This window comes from Lates calcarifer, linkage group LG2, assembly GCF_001640805.2.
Source record: "Lates calcarifer isolate ASB-BC8 linkage group LG2, TLL_Latcal_v3, whole genome shotgun sequence".
Classification (NCBI taxonomy): domain Eukaryota; kingdom Metazoa; phylum Chordata; class Actinopteri; family Centropomidae; genus Lates; species Lates calcarifer.
The window spans coordinates 26,232,497-26,247,713 of record NC_066834.1 but is presented as its reverse complement, the minus strand read 5'-3'; the positions used below and the strand labels follow the sequence as shown (position 1 = coordinate 26,247,713).

Sequence of the window (15,217 nt, the reverse complement as noted above, 5' to 3'; positions counted from 1 at the left end):
TGAGCCCTGCCCACTTCATGTGAGCTCATTGGATAGACAGTGTGAGTGGTTTGGGGTGGGTTGAGTGCCACATCCTCTTCTCTATGATTGGCTGGTCTGCTTACGCCTTGGAGGCAAACTCGGTGATGGAGGAAGAAGAGGGGGACTGCCTAATTACAGAGGAGGAGAGGCAGGAAAAGGGAGGAGGGACATATAAAGAAAGAGGGAAGTAAGTAAGTTCAGGAGGGAATTCGGGGTTTACTGTCTCAGGGAAGTTGTAAAATTAGATTCTGTGTCTCGCTGTGTTAGTGAGAAAATGAGTCACACAGACGTGATATTACTCAAAGCAATGTTACGCTCTTGAGTCAGTTGTGATCTGGCTTAGGAAGCAGGGAGGAAAAGGGGGAAAATCCACATTTATTTCTGGGGAACTTCTGAGGAACTTCTGGGGAAGGAAAGATTTTATACACAGCTTTAGTAAATTTTAGGAGCACGATGGTTGGGAAGTCAGGGAGCATCAGTGGTGTGAGTTTTGTGGAGCCCATACATCATAGGTTTTATTTTCCTCCAACTTGTATCCAAATGTGGGGTAGGGGTTATCCACTCTTAGGCAAATTGGTCACATGGCTCACAAGGTACATCAAGTTCAATTATTTTTCAGTGAATGACCATTGTTTCAGAATACACTGTCCTACCTCTTAAAAAATGCTGAGTGATCTGACAGAGGAGCAAACACCTGCCGCTCCAGTCCACCTGCTTTTCCATAATTTAAGTAGGAAGAAAGCCACTCACTCATTCACTCAACCATCCTGAGACTCAGCCCATCAGACAGCCGCTTTCTCTGGCTCTACTGTCCTTTCAGACAGCGGTGACATCATCATCACAACAACAACAGCTGCCTGTTGTCTAGGCTCTCTACAGAACAACCACAGAGGATCTGTAATCCTTCAAACACTTAATGTGCAACTAACTGTGGAGTTAATTCCACCTTAATAGCTTATCTAAAAGGCAGCAGTGCAGCAAAGTGAGTAGCCAGGCTCTGACCCAGCTCTACCGGAGTGTCCTCCAAGACACTGCACAGATAATGAACTAACTCTGACTTCTAAATTCATGATGGAAAGGTTTCAGCAAAAATAAAAGTAAGACTCAATTGACTCAGTACTGACTGAACTTAAATATGTCACAGCTTCCAGTGCTTCCAGTATAAAGTAGAAAACATCATCACATCCAAATCTACAATGTCCGATCGCTCAGTATAGCAGATATATTTTCTAGTGCAGTGATTTCCTCCTGGGCCAGGATGCCTCTCAACTTCCTCCCTGCCAACCTGTCTGGGTTTGTTGTGTTCATGTGTGCAGTGAGCAGTAGTGAGAGTTGTGCTGCTTACACATAACACAAACTGCCTCGTCTGTCATTGTAAAGATCGCATTCATGACCACAGTTTTAGCTGTGCCAGTAAAGTTTATACTCCAGATCAGTCCATACTAGCCAGCCGCCTTGCTACAGGCTGAGATGTATAACAGTAAGTTAACAACAAGAACAATGCAGTACAGAAAATTATCTGCCAGTATTGTGGATCTCTCTAGCATCAGGTTGTGATGTACAGTATTTCCAAGTTCTATGTAGTTCAACTTTACATTCAAACTTTTGCCTTTTCCTTCTTCACTCTATCATCCATTTCTAGAAGATTTTTGTAGCCTGCAGCAGCAATAAACATATCACACCTAATCCCACATTTTCACCGTCGAACCTGCCATTGCACTTTTATAGATAATCTCAGTCCCAGCAACGTTAGCCCCCACAGATTATTATACTATTTATATGATTCAATTACCATCAAAGTCTTCCCAGGATCAACAAGAGCCGGTATCCGACAGTTGTCAGCACAGTGATGTTTTGGGGCATTGAGGTGCTTTACTCTCCGACTGTCCACTCCACACAGAGGCTCGGATCCAGGCTTCATGCTTCGATTCATTCTATCTCTGGAGACAGTGTGTGTCAAATAAAATTGAAGGCCTGTGCGTCCAGAAAATTGCTGCATGTAAATAAAAACAAAAACAAAAAACAAACAAACAAAAAAAAAAACAGTGCACAATCCTACCAGAGCCGGAGCTCGTCCCTCTGTAGGTCCTGAAGAACCAGCGTCTCAACTCTGCCCATCTACTGGTGACCATTTGTGTGTCCATGTGTGTGTGTGCGTCAAAGCTCTTATTGTTGCTTCACAGGGAAGACAAAGACACACACCCACATATTCATGGCCACTTGGACACACACACACACACACACACACAAAGGAAGTGAATATATAATAACACTCACACACCTTGCTCCCTGAGGAATGTCCATTCAGGGAAAATCTGAAAGATGTGTAGGGTATTTGAGGTTATTCAAGCTAAAATGAAAGCTAAAAGAAAAAGGGATGCACAGTAAAGGTGTTTAAAATATATGTAATTGATTAGAGGGGAGGAAGTTGATACATGATGAAAGAATAAAGTAGAAAGAACAAGACAGTAAGTAAGGACATAGTTACAGAATGTGAGAGGAAAAGAGAGTGTGCCAGCTCTTGCATTAGTCACCTCACTGTGCTGCAGGAGCTGCAGATTCAGCAGCCCAGCTGTGTTCGTGTGTATCACTGCATTGAAGCTGCAGTCTTAGTTCATGTGTTGTCTAACTGTGAAGCTACTAGGTCACTACTAGGACAGTGTGGGATTACTGTGCTGTGTGTGTGGGTGTGTCTGCCTGTGTGACGTAGCTCTCATCTGGTAGCATTCTAACATCTTAATCCCTGACAGATTAGCTACTGTTTCACTCCTGTTAGCACGCAGCCTTTCTCAATAGACTTCCACCCTTCCTTCCTTTAATCCCTTCGAATTTGTTTCCTTCCCTCAGTCTTTCTTTTTTGATGTTTTGGTTTTCTTTCAATTCTGCATTATTTCTCTTGCACTCTGCCACTTTCCTCCTGCCTGCCTTCATCTTCAACACATCATCTAATCTGTCATGAATGGATTATGATAAGTACACTGATCCTTGCACTGCTCATTCCCTCTACAGTATTGTCAGATCAGTAGTTCGAGATTATAATGCAACTTTGTAAACACAAACTATAGGTATAGTTTTTGCCAAAAAGGTTAATAAAAACAGCCAACCATCATATTCACAAAGACAGACTCTACACCTGCTCAAGTAATTCAGGTCCTGAAATCTTACAAAAATACTAAAACATTCCATCTTCAGATCACTTTTAACGGAAAAACTTTCAGGTCTGTCAGTGGATTCCTCCATGTTTCTGCCTGTACTCTTATTTCAGCATGTATCATGCAGACTGATAGATAAAGACACAGGCGGATGGGCAAGGATCCAGCCAGACAGATAAAGCACACAGACAGAATGACCAAAATGGCACAGATGCACAGACAGGCAGACAGAGAGCAGAGAGACAGACAGGCTATCACAAGGACACAGAGTCAGTCCAGAATGACTGAACAGAGCATCGGTTGTGTTTACTGTTGGGAAATGTGGTCAGCGACATTCCTATCCTCCTCCTGCCCTTTATCAATACTGAAGTACTGCTGACCAACACACACACACACACACACACACACACACACACACACACACACCTTTTCTTTGCCTCTCATTTATACGTGTATTATATTTTTAACAAATATATAAAAATAATTTATTCAATTGTTGTATTCTGGCTTGAAGAAGTGAAGAACTTATTAAGCAAATCACTGATACAAATTACTGCAGTGTTAAACAGAAAGGCTCCATAGAGTCAAATCACAGTATGATCACATTTTGACAGCTGCAGCTTGTCTTACTTATTTCCTAAGATGGAGTACTCAGCAGTGATATCAGAGGCCAGGAGTGTAATCAGTGCACGGCTAACATTAGCATGTGACCATACAGCTGTGGATCTGACACTTATCCCATGGCCTAGCTTGTTAATAATTAGAAAGAGAAAGGTTTTGGTTTAAAGCCCTCATGTATGTCAGTCATACATTTGAAATTGTGAGTGTGTGGTGCATCTCTAATGCAGAGCCAGCAAACAATAAAGGAAGGGCTTTTGTGGGACAAATCAGAAATAAACAGAGAAGTGGGTCAAGCTTTATTGCCATTTGCTAAAAATCCATTAATTGGGGATAGTAACATGCAACTGTACTTCGGTCTTTCCTGGATGCGTCATAAAGCACAAATAGTTGCATTTGCTGGTGGAAAGCCTGTTAGAGATCAAGAACTTTCAGATGAAGTTTCCTGTTGTCGGGTCAAAAGTAGTGGCTGCTGAATCCATTTGTTTCAGAGACTACATGTGACAGTGTGAACTTCTCCCAGACCAACAGAGAACATTAGCAGTGAGAAGAATAGTAATGCACATAAGAAAAATGAAAAAATGTGAAAAGAAAAACGTTGGTAAGCTAAATCATTTTTTCAGTCATGTCAAGTTACATCTCCCCCCTCTGTCTAGCCACAGCTGTGATGAGGGCAGCACCCTTCCCACTGCCCTCCTCTGATGGGAGGAAGGTGACATTACACTGGGGAGCCAAAACTCTTGCGGTCTCTTGGAGGACTCCAGAGAAACTAGAAACAACAGAAGACGTTGTGTTTGTAGTTTTTAATTCAAGGAAACTGAATCAAGTAAAAGAGTCAAAGTAGCTGATGAATCCAGTCACTAACAAGAACATTTTGAATTCAACTGGCAATATGACTACAGTTAATAATAACACAAATAACTTACTGTGGATGTAATTTGTAGAGTGCCCCGTCTACCCCTACAGTGACGTTGAGATGGTCCAGTCCTCGGTTCTCTCTGATCTTATCGACCACGGCCGCCATTCCTGCCCCACACAGCTGAGCTGCACGACGTGACACTGTTCCACATACCTACATGACAATGAAAACCATTATCATTAGTGCAGCAGGTAAAAGCCTGCTGGTGTCACAGTTTGCTGAACCAGACAATATCAAATCATTTCACAAAACAGTGGAAAAAAATCTTACTTAATCATAAGATGAGGTTGCAACAGAGAACATGATTTTTTGAGCACTGCAGTGGTTCATATGTTTAACTTTTAACCTCTCTCTGGAATCTGGGACAAATCGCAGACAAGAAATAGTCAGTAAGGTTGCTAAATTGTGCTATTTTACATCTACAACTCTTAGCATTATTAGTTGTTAAGAAACTTCCAAAGTTTTGTCACAGTCACCTAAATGCTCCTTGTCATTTGCTAACAGGGGTGTCCAGAGCTGATACTCTGACACACCATGACATGAAGAGCACAGTTGTAACTAATAACAGTAATGATGACTTCATTTCATTCATGTGTGGTTGTCTCTAGTGTGCATGTTGGCTCACTAGCAATGCTTAACAAGGGAGGTTAAACAGAACAGAGCCAAAATTATTGTCATGAGTAAAATCTGTGTTTTTCGTGCAATTATTACTCAAAATGTCTGCTATAAAGAAAACCTTTAAATACCATTATATACTGTAGTATGGCTTTTCATAAAACATCAAATATAATTTCTTATTATGTCTTGGTTTGTCCTGCACAGCCATCAGGTACAATTAATCCCAGAATTCAACTAAAGCACAAGTATCTTGAAGATTTGATTTTACTTCAAAAACACATTGGTCTCATGAAAGTCCATGCACTGGTTCACTGTTCACAAAAAAAGGCATCTGCAAGTGTTAGGGCTCCAGCCTTTGTCCATCATTTTCTGTCCTCTACCTGTTTTACAATGATGCTGTCGTTACAGGTGCTGTCCAGCCCCAGCCCCTGGAGAATAGATCTAACCTGCAGCAGAGCGAGGCGGTCACTAGGGGGAGACAACAGTTACACACATTAGTATACAGTATATACAATATGTTATACATCATTTGAAAATGGGACAAAGTTTCTATTCTGTGGAACTGATGTTGATGTAGTTTCTTGTACCTTTCTATTTGCGACAGGTATTTGGTTTGGAATATTCCAGCTGTTTTTAAGGCTTCAGTGACATGACCTCTGAACAGCAAACCTCCTCTGGTTAAATCCAGCAATACCTGGCGGACAACTTCACCTAAATACATCCCACTGGTCAGCTTTTCAAACCTAAACACACAAACACACACAAAGAGTTGAATCCATTAGGACTAAGTGACCACCTGACCACATTACAGGTTAGAGATATGAAAGTATGTTTATGTATATGAAAGTATGTGAGTGATATGTAGCCACACACACACACACACACACACACACACACACACACACACACACACACACACACACACACACACACAGTCAGAGTTTCTAACCTTTGCTTCCCAGGGTTAATTGAGGTTTGGTCCACCTCCACATCATAAGGTGTGATGATATCATCCAGAGAGCCATCGTCACCCAGACCTCCCCACTCTGTGTTTATACACATCTTTTGTATCTCAGCATCCCCCACCTTTTTCTCTCCTCTCATCTTATCCCCCTGCTGAGTGCAGATACCAGTGAGGTAAATTATTAATAGTATATTAATATTACATTATTAAATATATTATATTATTATTATTAAATATAATATATTATTAAATATGTGGGCTATCATCCAAACATTCACTTAACATCGCCACAGCTCAATGACTAACAAAACACTGTGAGTGTTCTTCTACCTTATCCCTCTCTCCTGCAGGTGTCCCCCCTTCTCTCACCTTTTGTCCTGTACTTTGTTCAGTCTTTTCAATGTTCTTCAGTTCCTCCATGTAACAAACATTAGTGCCAGTTCCTGTGAAACACAATCACATGCTTTATTTCTATATTACTAATAAAACATCATATATATAGTACAGCAGGAATTCAAAAATATCTATTGTGTAGTGTAATAGTGTTTGAAGAGAAAATCCAGTATATTTAGCAACAAGTTGTTGGTGAAACACACACAAACAATTACACTACACTGCACTGTAGTATTAGTATTCATTTATTTGTTATTGCTTGATAGGTGTGCTTTTTAGGTTTCTATTTTTTAAAAAGTGCATTATGTGTGATTTTGTTGCTGCTCGTGCTCTCTTTTGCCCTCCTGGGAATAAATTATGTTATGGATTGAAAAATTGCAAAAATTGTGAGGACCCTAATTGATGAATGTGTTTTCTGGCCCAAATCTCAAAATGTAAATAAAACTCTGACCTTAACTGCCACCTTTAACTTCACCCTGAACTCAGTTTTAGCCTTAATCTGTAAGCAGAGACCTAAGTGTTGAGCAGTACACTGAAAAAGTGAGACCAAAAAATGTCTTTACATTGTAAACATATCCTCACTCCTATGATCACATACCAGCAATCAGTCCAACTTCACACTGAGGGTCTTCATAGGCGCAGCTCATCATGGTTCCAACTGTGTCATTGACTACAGCAGCTATGTCCAAGTCAAAGTCCTTCATAGTCACAAACATATGAACATGTGTGTACGTAAACACCAGCACATGTTATTTATTGGGCTAATGCACAGCCAAATTACTGCAGGACATGTCCTTATACACACACATTTTTTTTTACTGCTTTTATGTTAAAGGTTAGTTGTCAAGGACAAACATTTAATGTATGACTGAACACCAAAGGAAATGTAACACAATGTAATGTCCTCTGCTGTATGTAAGAACACAGCAACAAGAGTCTGGACTTGCATCAGTGGGTTAGGGTTAGGGTTATGTCCCAAATGTCCCATCATTTGTCATCATAATTTACACTGATCAACAGTTCTTCATCTTACATATTCATTCTCACTATTTCTACAAATACAACAAATACAGCATATACAAATAGGAAAGTAAAGGCGTGCAGTATTATTATTAATCACCAAATCTGCCAAATCCAGATCATAACTATAAAAAATGCTGTTGTATTCTGACTCACATTGCGTCTTTTGATGGCCTCCCGCAGCATGCTAACAACATCATGTCCTTCACAGTCTGTGGCCTTAAAGCCTTTGGTCCAGCTCACCAATGTGCCCTACAGAACATACAAATGTTGGAAAAAGTTATAAAACTGATGTTTCTCCTTTTACTGTGTTTCCTTGTGTATTTGACTGTATAGCTACAGAAGATGCATTTGAAGAGCTACATAATTGATTAAAAAAAACAACCAAAAAAGTTTTCTGTGGCTGTAACAAACCATATGAAATAACTGAACTCATGCCCAAGACCTACTCTTTGATGTTCACTTACCGTGTCGAGGGCTGTCTGCTCGCAGGGGAAAGAGAAGGTGAAGCCCGCAGGAAGACGAGCATTTTTCAACCCCATGTAGTCCAAGAAGTCACTAATACACTCTGCAATATGATCAAACAGCTACAGACAGACAGAGAGAGAAAGAGAAAGAGAGAAAGAGAGAGAGAGAGAGAGAGAGAGAGAGAGAAAACTTGTTAATGAAAAACTATCAACTGTGTTCTTGACCTTTGGCACTGTTTTTTGGAAAATGAATTTGACCTTCCACTTCTCATTCTTACAACCCTGCATGTAATGTGCTTCCTCGCTCTGCAATTAAAATACTCATTAACTTTGCATCAGCATGTCATCTGTTTCCCTGCCACCGCTAGTCTCTCTGTCTATTTCATTTAAACATGCTGATGGTATATGTGTGTCTTACCTCTTCTCCGGTTCCCTGCATTATCTCAAGTGGTATGGTGTAGATCTTATGATGGAGTCGAGTGTTCTGTTGCAGACCTTTTTTAAAGTTCACCAGCAACGCCCTGAAGTTGGTTCCTCCCAGATCCAGAGCGAGGTATTTTCCATGCTCTGGAAAAAAAAAACACAATAAGTTAACTTACTCATAATCTGGTTTAGTTAGATCCAATTAAATGTGTTCATGCTCATGTTGGCAGTTAAAAAAGCAATCGGCCATTTGTTTTAACCAAGAAGTTGCCTCTCTTGTTGAAGTTGAAAGAGAGATCAGGTGTGACAAAAAATTGCTCATTTGGTTTACATGTGTGTCTGTGTTTCCTTAACCAACAGAGCTGTAACTGTAATTTCAGTTTTAGGGAAAACACAGTGGTGCTTCTCTGACCTGTGCCATCAGGTGTACGGTACACAAAGGAAGGAAGCATCTTGATTGCAGTGGAGCCTTTTCTCTTCAGGCCTGCCTCCAGCCCCGCCCTCATCCTGGCCTTCACCAGCTGGAGCTGCTCGTGGCTCAGTCTGAAGGGCGAAAGTGTCTCATCCACCTGGCACACAAGTGAGAGATACTGTATGTCAGACATCTTTTTATTGTTGGCAATAGTGCAAGTGAATGCGTGCGCACACGCACAGTATCCTAACCTTTCGCTTCTGTGATGCCAGTCGTTGGGCAACTGCTGTTACCAGGGCTGCTCCTTTGCTGCTGCCACTGTCAGACAAGACGAATCTGACATGGCACTCAGGAAGCAAGCGGCGCACCACTTTATGGAGACGTTTAGGATACCTGAAAGGGAACGAGTCTAATGTTTAACATTTGTGACCTCTATTGGTAATCTGTAGCAGTTGCAACTATATCACTATATGATAAATTCACCATTGTTTTAATTTCTCAACTGTAGTTTTATACTTGAGAATCTCTGTGAATGAATAGCATATGAATTTTGTCTAGACTTGTAACTTGTAGGTGTAAATAATAACATTAACAATGGCTTCATTCAATTCAGGTGTCCCAGTAAGCCATGGCAGTGCGACAGAGAGCCAGCATGTATAAGACCAGGATCCTGAGACTGAAGCAGCTAAATGGACCCCAGCCATCATTAATTATATTAATCACACTTGTGCTTTCTCAAAACATGTGAAACAGGCCTGTTATTGTGCTTCAGAGGATTTTATATGGTTATGACTTTGCATAATAACCTACTGTGGGTGGGTCTTGTACACTGCTCCATCCACACCTACAGTGATCCTCAATGCCCTCAAATTCCGGTTTTGTTTGATTCGAGTCAAGATGGCAGCCAGTCCTGCAGCCACCAGATTTGAAGACCTGAAGGACACAATGGTGCTGACATGCTGAACGGCGATGCAGTCATCCTGCGAAGGGGTCAAGCTAAGGCCTGTGAGAATGTCTCTGGTGTTCTTCAGACCATTTTTGTACCTGAGGAAGATGGACATTTCTAACATCTTACTGTTTTCAAGCAGAGGCAGCATGACACATAAAGACAATGATAACTTACTCCTCCATGGCTGCCACATTTGCAGTGGTGATTTTTCCTTTGGTCCTCAGGGCATCAGATACATGTCCATCAAACAGCAGTCCTAGTTTAGCCATCTTTAATACAACCAGCCTCACCAGCTCACCCAGGTACATCCCACTGACCATCTTTTCAAAGCTGCCATTAGGAGTAAGTGTGGGAACAGAGAAAAAGAAAAAGTTGACATTGTGTTATTCATGGTGTGTCTTTTCATGCTGTACCACCAAAAAAGACCAAGCTGCTTTCCTTACATTTGTTTCCCTTGATTGTTGGAGGCTGCATCGACATCCCTGTCAAACTCAGTGAGGTAATCGTCCAGAGCCCCGTCATCTCCAAAGGCTCCCCACTCGGTGTTCACACACATTCGGCCCTCATCTCCCTCCACCAGGTCAACGTGGCGAAGCTCCTCCATGTAACACGCATTGGTGCCTGTACCTACACACAAAATCAAACAGGAAATCATATTTATTGAGTATAATGAGTGTATTGAGTTACAGTTCTTAAAATAAACTTGCACCAGCTGCATTAATTTTCTTTCTTCTTTAGTGCGCACAAAGAAATTTTTGACATCAACAACCTTTAAAATGAAAAGTCTTGATCCTTAAACTAACCTTAATTTAACTCTAATTACAACCCTAACACTAATACTGAACCCTATCCTCAAACTGTCAACTCTTAGCCTGGTTTGTTAATATGTTTGCATCAAAGAGGTACAGTCAAAATGTTTCAAGTACAAAGTACAAGAACATGCACACATTCTCACACACACATGCAATAACACAGTAAACCACTAGAGAGAGCAGCAACTTGACTAAAGGTGCAACTTTCCACTTTTGATTATTTCATGATAGTAGGCCAAAGTTTTTAAATTCTACTTTAAAATTCAACTCTAACTTTTAAAACATTTGGAATGTGTCAGATCAATTTTATTATAATTTTCTGATTCTACAGTTTGTTGTGGTGGATTGTGTTGTGCTATAGTATATTGTCAAATGTTCCTTTTTTGTCCACTACCCAATCAATACATTGTACAGACAGCATAAAAATGATAGATGCAACTGACAAAAAATGTTTGTCACAAAGACACAACCACACATGTGAAAACACAGTTTTAGCTACAGAGCAGTATCCCTGAAGTTGGAGGAAGATTTACACCACTAGTTGTCTGCAGCACTATATAGCTACAGGCAGTGGTGGAAGAAGTATTCCATTACAAGTGAAGGTCCTGCATGAAAAATTCTATTCAAGTAAAACTACAAAAGTATTAATGACAAAATGCACACCAGTATCAAAGTAAAAGTACTCCTTTCAGACTTGTAACTGATAAGATTATTATATATGAGGATGTTAGATTCTTAATACAGATTCACTGATGCATACGCAGGGTTTTAATGTTGAAGTTGAGGTGGAGCTAGGTTAAACTACTTTATATACAGTTAGGTAGTTAAGTCCAGCAGCTCCCAACCAAGGGGTATGGCTGAGGAGTCAAGTAAAGTAAAAGTACCTCAAAACTGCACTTAGGTGGAGTACTAGACTAAATGTTTGTAATTACTGTCCCACACTGGTTACAGTGAAAAGTATTATGTATGTACTTACCAATGATGAGTCCAACTTCACAGTAATTGTCATCAAAACCACAGGTCATCATTGTCGCTACAGTGTCATTAACCATAGCTAACACCTCTATATCCATCCCCTGCAGAGTGATATACAGAGTGAAGCACCAGGCCAGAATTACAGCAGTTTATATAACAATGTAGTCAGTTATATGTGCTTATGTCTATCTGTCTATTGCACCATGTAAAAACAATTCACACTGTCCTGTATCACAGTCTACCTCTGATCAATCTCTTATTAATGGCATCTGTTTTGATAATGCCAGGCATGGACTAGAATCTCAGTTACAGCAGTCGTAAGAATCTATGAGTTTCTTAAAGTTTCTTTAAATGTAAATATCAGCTAAATGTGCCAAATGAACTCTGCATCAACAGTCAAGTATCAGAAAAATAGCTCATACCCCAGTTCTGTCAATGGCATCTCTGAGGGCCTGGACCACATCCTTCCCCTGGAGACCTCTAGCCCGGTAGTTCTTACTCCAACCTAACAATGATCCCTAAAGAGAGGAGAGGAGAGGTTAGGAGGTTTTTAGGAAAGTAAATTTAAAAAGACAGAGCTATGTCAACATACAGAGTAGAATGTACTGCAAGAACAAATAATGTCATTACCTGATCCAGGCTGGACTGTTCACAGGCAAAAGAGAAAGTGAAGGCCAGAGGATGTTTCTTATCCAAGCTGATGTTCTTCTCATGCAGGAAGTCCTTTAGAGACTCTGACACATGGTCAAATAACTATGCACAGAGAGTTCAACAGAGAGAGAGGAAAAAGGAAGAATGTCAAGAATAAGATGAAAAATATGAAAACCTTCTTACAATTTTTTTTTACCCCCATCTCTGTTGTTGAACCTTCCTCAAACCCCCCCAGCATCTCTACACTCACTCTTTCCTGTCTCTCTCCTCCTGCTTCTTACCTCTGTTCCTCTCCCCACAAGTAGCTCCTTAGGTATCGGGTAAGTCTTCTCTTCCATCTCCACTCCTCCCCTCCTAATCCCCATTCCCTCTCTCACTTTAACCTGGAGCACCTTAAACTTGGAGCCTCCGAGATCCAACGCCAGAAACTGCCCTTTCTCTGCAGGAGTGAAGGAGAGAAACAAAAATATATTACCTACTTTATACTGCATGCAAGACTGAAAAAGTTTGAAAACCCCTGATGTGAGTCACCTGATCCATCAGGGGTGGAGCGGACATGTGTTGGCAGCATCTTCACTGCTGCAGCGGCGTTGCTCTCCACTGAAAGCCCCTTCTTCATCTCAGCCTGGAAACGAGCCGAGATGTCACTTAGCTGGTCGTCGTGGAGACGCATTGCGTACAGGAACCTGTCCACCTAAAAGAAAAAAAAAAAAACAATTACCGAGAGACAGAGCAAACAGACACACAGGCAGTGGCTTGGGCTTGAATGAGAAAAGAAAGACATGGAAACAGAGGCCATGAGGAGTTTCTATTTCTCTCTTGATCTCGTGTCTTTCCTTCTTTCCTTTAGACCACAGGTTGTTTTTTTAAACATCATTTTAGCATCTTCCTCCATTACTACACGCACCATTGCCAGAGCCCATCCATCACTGTAACACCCCATTAGGGATTCAGAGACCTCGTTGTATAATATTACGAATCTAAATTCATGATTCTGAATCTGATATGTGATTCAGTTTGTGTGTATGAGAAGGAGCAGTTCAAGGGAAATGTTGGTTCTTTTGCTCTCTGGAATAATAAACAAACAGGAGGAGCAGAACAAAGATATTTGGGTCAAATTCTCTCAATTTTGTTTATATCACCCTCAATTTTGGGATATATTCATGGCATAGTTGTAAAGATTTGGACTTGGTGGGAAGAGTTATTCATATCAGCAAAAATACTGGTTTCTTCAGTCTTTAAGGTTTGATTGTGACATATGTTTAAAATGCCATGAAACTGAAATGAAACCCAGGTGCAATGCTATCAGCGTTAACTTAATCCAGTGAATGTGGGACTATAAAAGACTACACTATGTTCATGGGACAAGGTCCGTCTGGCCATGCACTGTGGCTGGGTGTCGCTCTGTATCTGTGTCTGTTTGAGTGTGAGTGTATGCAGCATTGCTAATGGGAGTGTCAATACTTTGTCCCTGTGAGAGTGTGTGTTGATCTGATCTGCAATAAGAGAGGAGTAATGACATTGCCAGGGAAGGATGTTAATCATTTCTCAGGAAAAGACAAATGGTGACACAGTAACTATTGATTGCAGCACTTTGATGATCTTGGTACAGCATTAGCTACTGCCTTATCTTTTAGATTTTGTAAAGGTGTTTGTGTGCACATTTGGAGAATCTCAGCAGCTCATGTTTCAGAATATGGATAAATCCTGTCATATCTGCCAACAGTGAATGATGAAACACCACACTAGAGCAATAACTGAGAACCACAGATTTAATCCTGCACTGTAGGTGACACAACAATGAATAAATCTCTGATAATGCATTTAAAATGTTTTACAGCCATTTTGTCAGCTAAAGCAAGGCAACAATTGTAGCAGCTGATTAAAGACTGATATCATATTAATGCAGGACAACAGCTGCTTATATAAGAATACTGTATGGTGATTCTGCAGATGAAATGGTGCAAAGTGAATAATAGCATCCTCCATGGAGAGAAAGGTTAAAGTAGATCAGAGAATACTGTAAAATGATCAAATAGGATTAATCCAGTGCATTATTACTGGTAATTTGATGAGTAACAAATTAATAATAATAATCTTCTCTTTACCTCTGCTGTTCTCACACTCCTATTTGAACATGTTATAACAATTTTTCTCATAACACCTCATCTGTAGAAAATTACATATTGAAAGTATCCCCTGTAAAGTGTAATATCACTGTTATTGGAACTCAAGTTTAGTTAAACTTGTGTGTGTTTAACAAACACAAAGTCAACACTGTAGAATAACTCTTACCTTCTTCGTGGGGTCCTCCTGGAGTTTGGAGAAGAAGAAGGAAACAAGATGAACAGCCAACATCTTGATGTAAAACAACACACACCACCATGAAAACTCCCCCACGTTGGATTGTTTATGAGTTTGTATTTGTATGTCAGTGCACGATGCAAGTGCATACACAATGAAATGTGTTCAGTGTGTACACATTAAGATGCAGAAAATCCCTTTTTTCCGTCCTGTCGCACTCTGATCGTCCAGTTTTGTTCTCACTGAGTTCACTGAGCAGAGATCAGCCTCTGCACTATCTCAATGATTAACAACAAGCCAAACCCCTTTCTACCATCACTTCCTCCTTTATTTCTGTCTTACTGCCCAACCCTGTCTTCTTTTTGTTGTCATTATAATGTCTCTGGCAACCTGTACCAGACCTTTACTGGGGTTCTGCAGAGTCCTCAGATCTTCAAAATATGTGCAATTCATTGACACTTGAGTTACTCAGCAAAGGTCATGGAAATGAGAAAGTGACATGTTTTAAATTTTGTAATT

At 40.5% G+C, this 15,217-nt stretch overlaps 1 protein-coding gene across 1 annotated transcript; it reads right to left on the bottom strand.

Moving 5' to 3' along the window:
• Positions 1–4,073: 4,073 nt before the first annotated feature.
• Positions 4,074–14,967, bottom strand: LOC108876950 (hexokinase HKDC1). The gene is made up of 21 exons (XM_018666799.2): positions 14,690–14,967; positions 12,926–13,088; positions 12,676–12,833; positions 12,374–12,496; positions 12,166–12,261; positions 11,745–11,844; positions 10,400–10,583; positions 10,131–10,286; positions 9,818–10,051; positions 9,259–9,400; positions 9,008–9,164; positions 8,591–8,739; positions 8,173–8,292; positions 7,862–7,957; positions 7,284–7,383; positions 6,662–6,735; positions 6,278–6,444; positions 5,916–6,071; positions 5,709–5,796; positions 4,718–4,863; positions 4,074–4,560 (listed from the first exon to the last, which is right to left on the bottom strand). The coding sequence occupies exons 1-21, from the start codon at positions 14,750–14,752 to the stop codon at positions 4,425–4,427; spliced, it is 2,808 nt and encodes a 935-aa protein (XP_018522315.1). The 5' UTR covers positions 14,753–14,967; the 3' UTR covers positions 4,074–4,424.
• Positions 14,968–15,217: the final 250 nt, after the last annotated feature.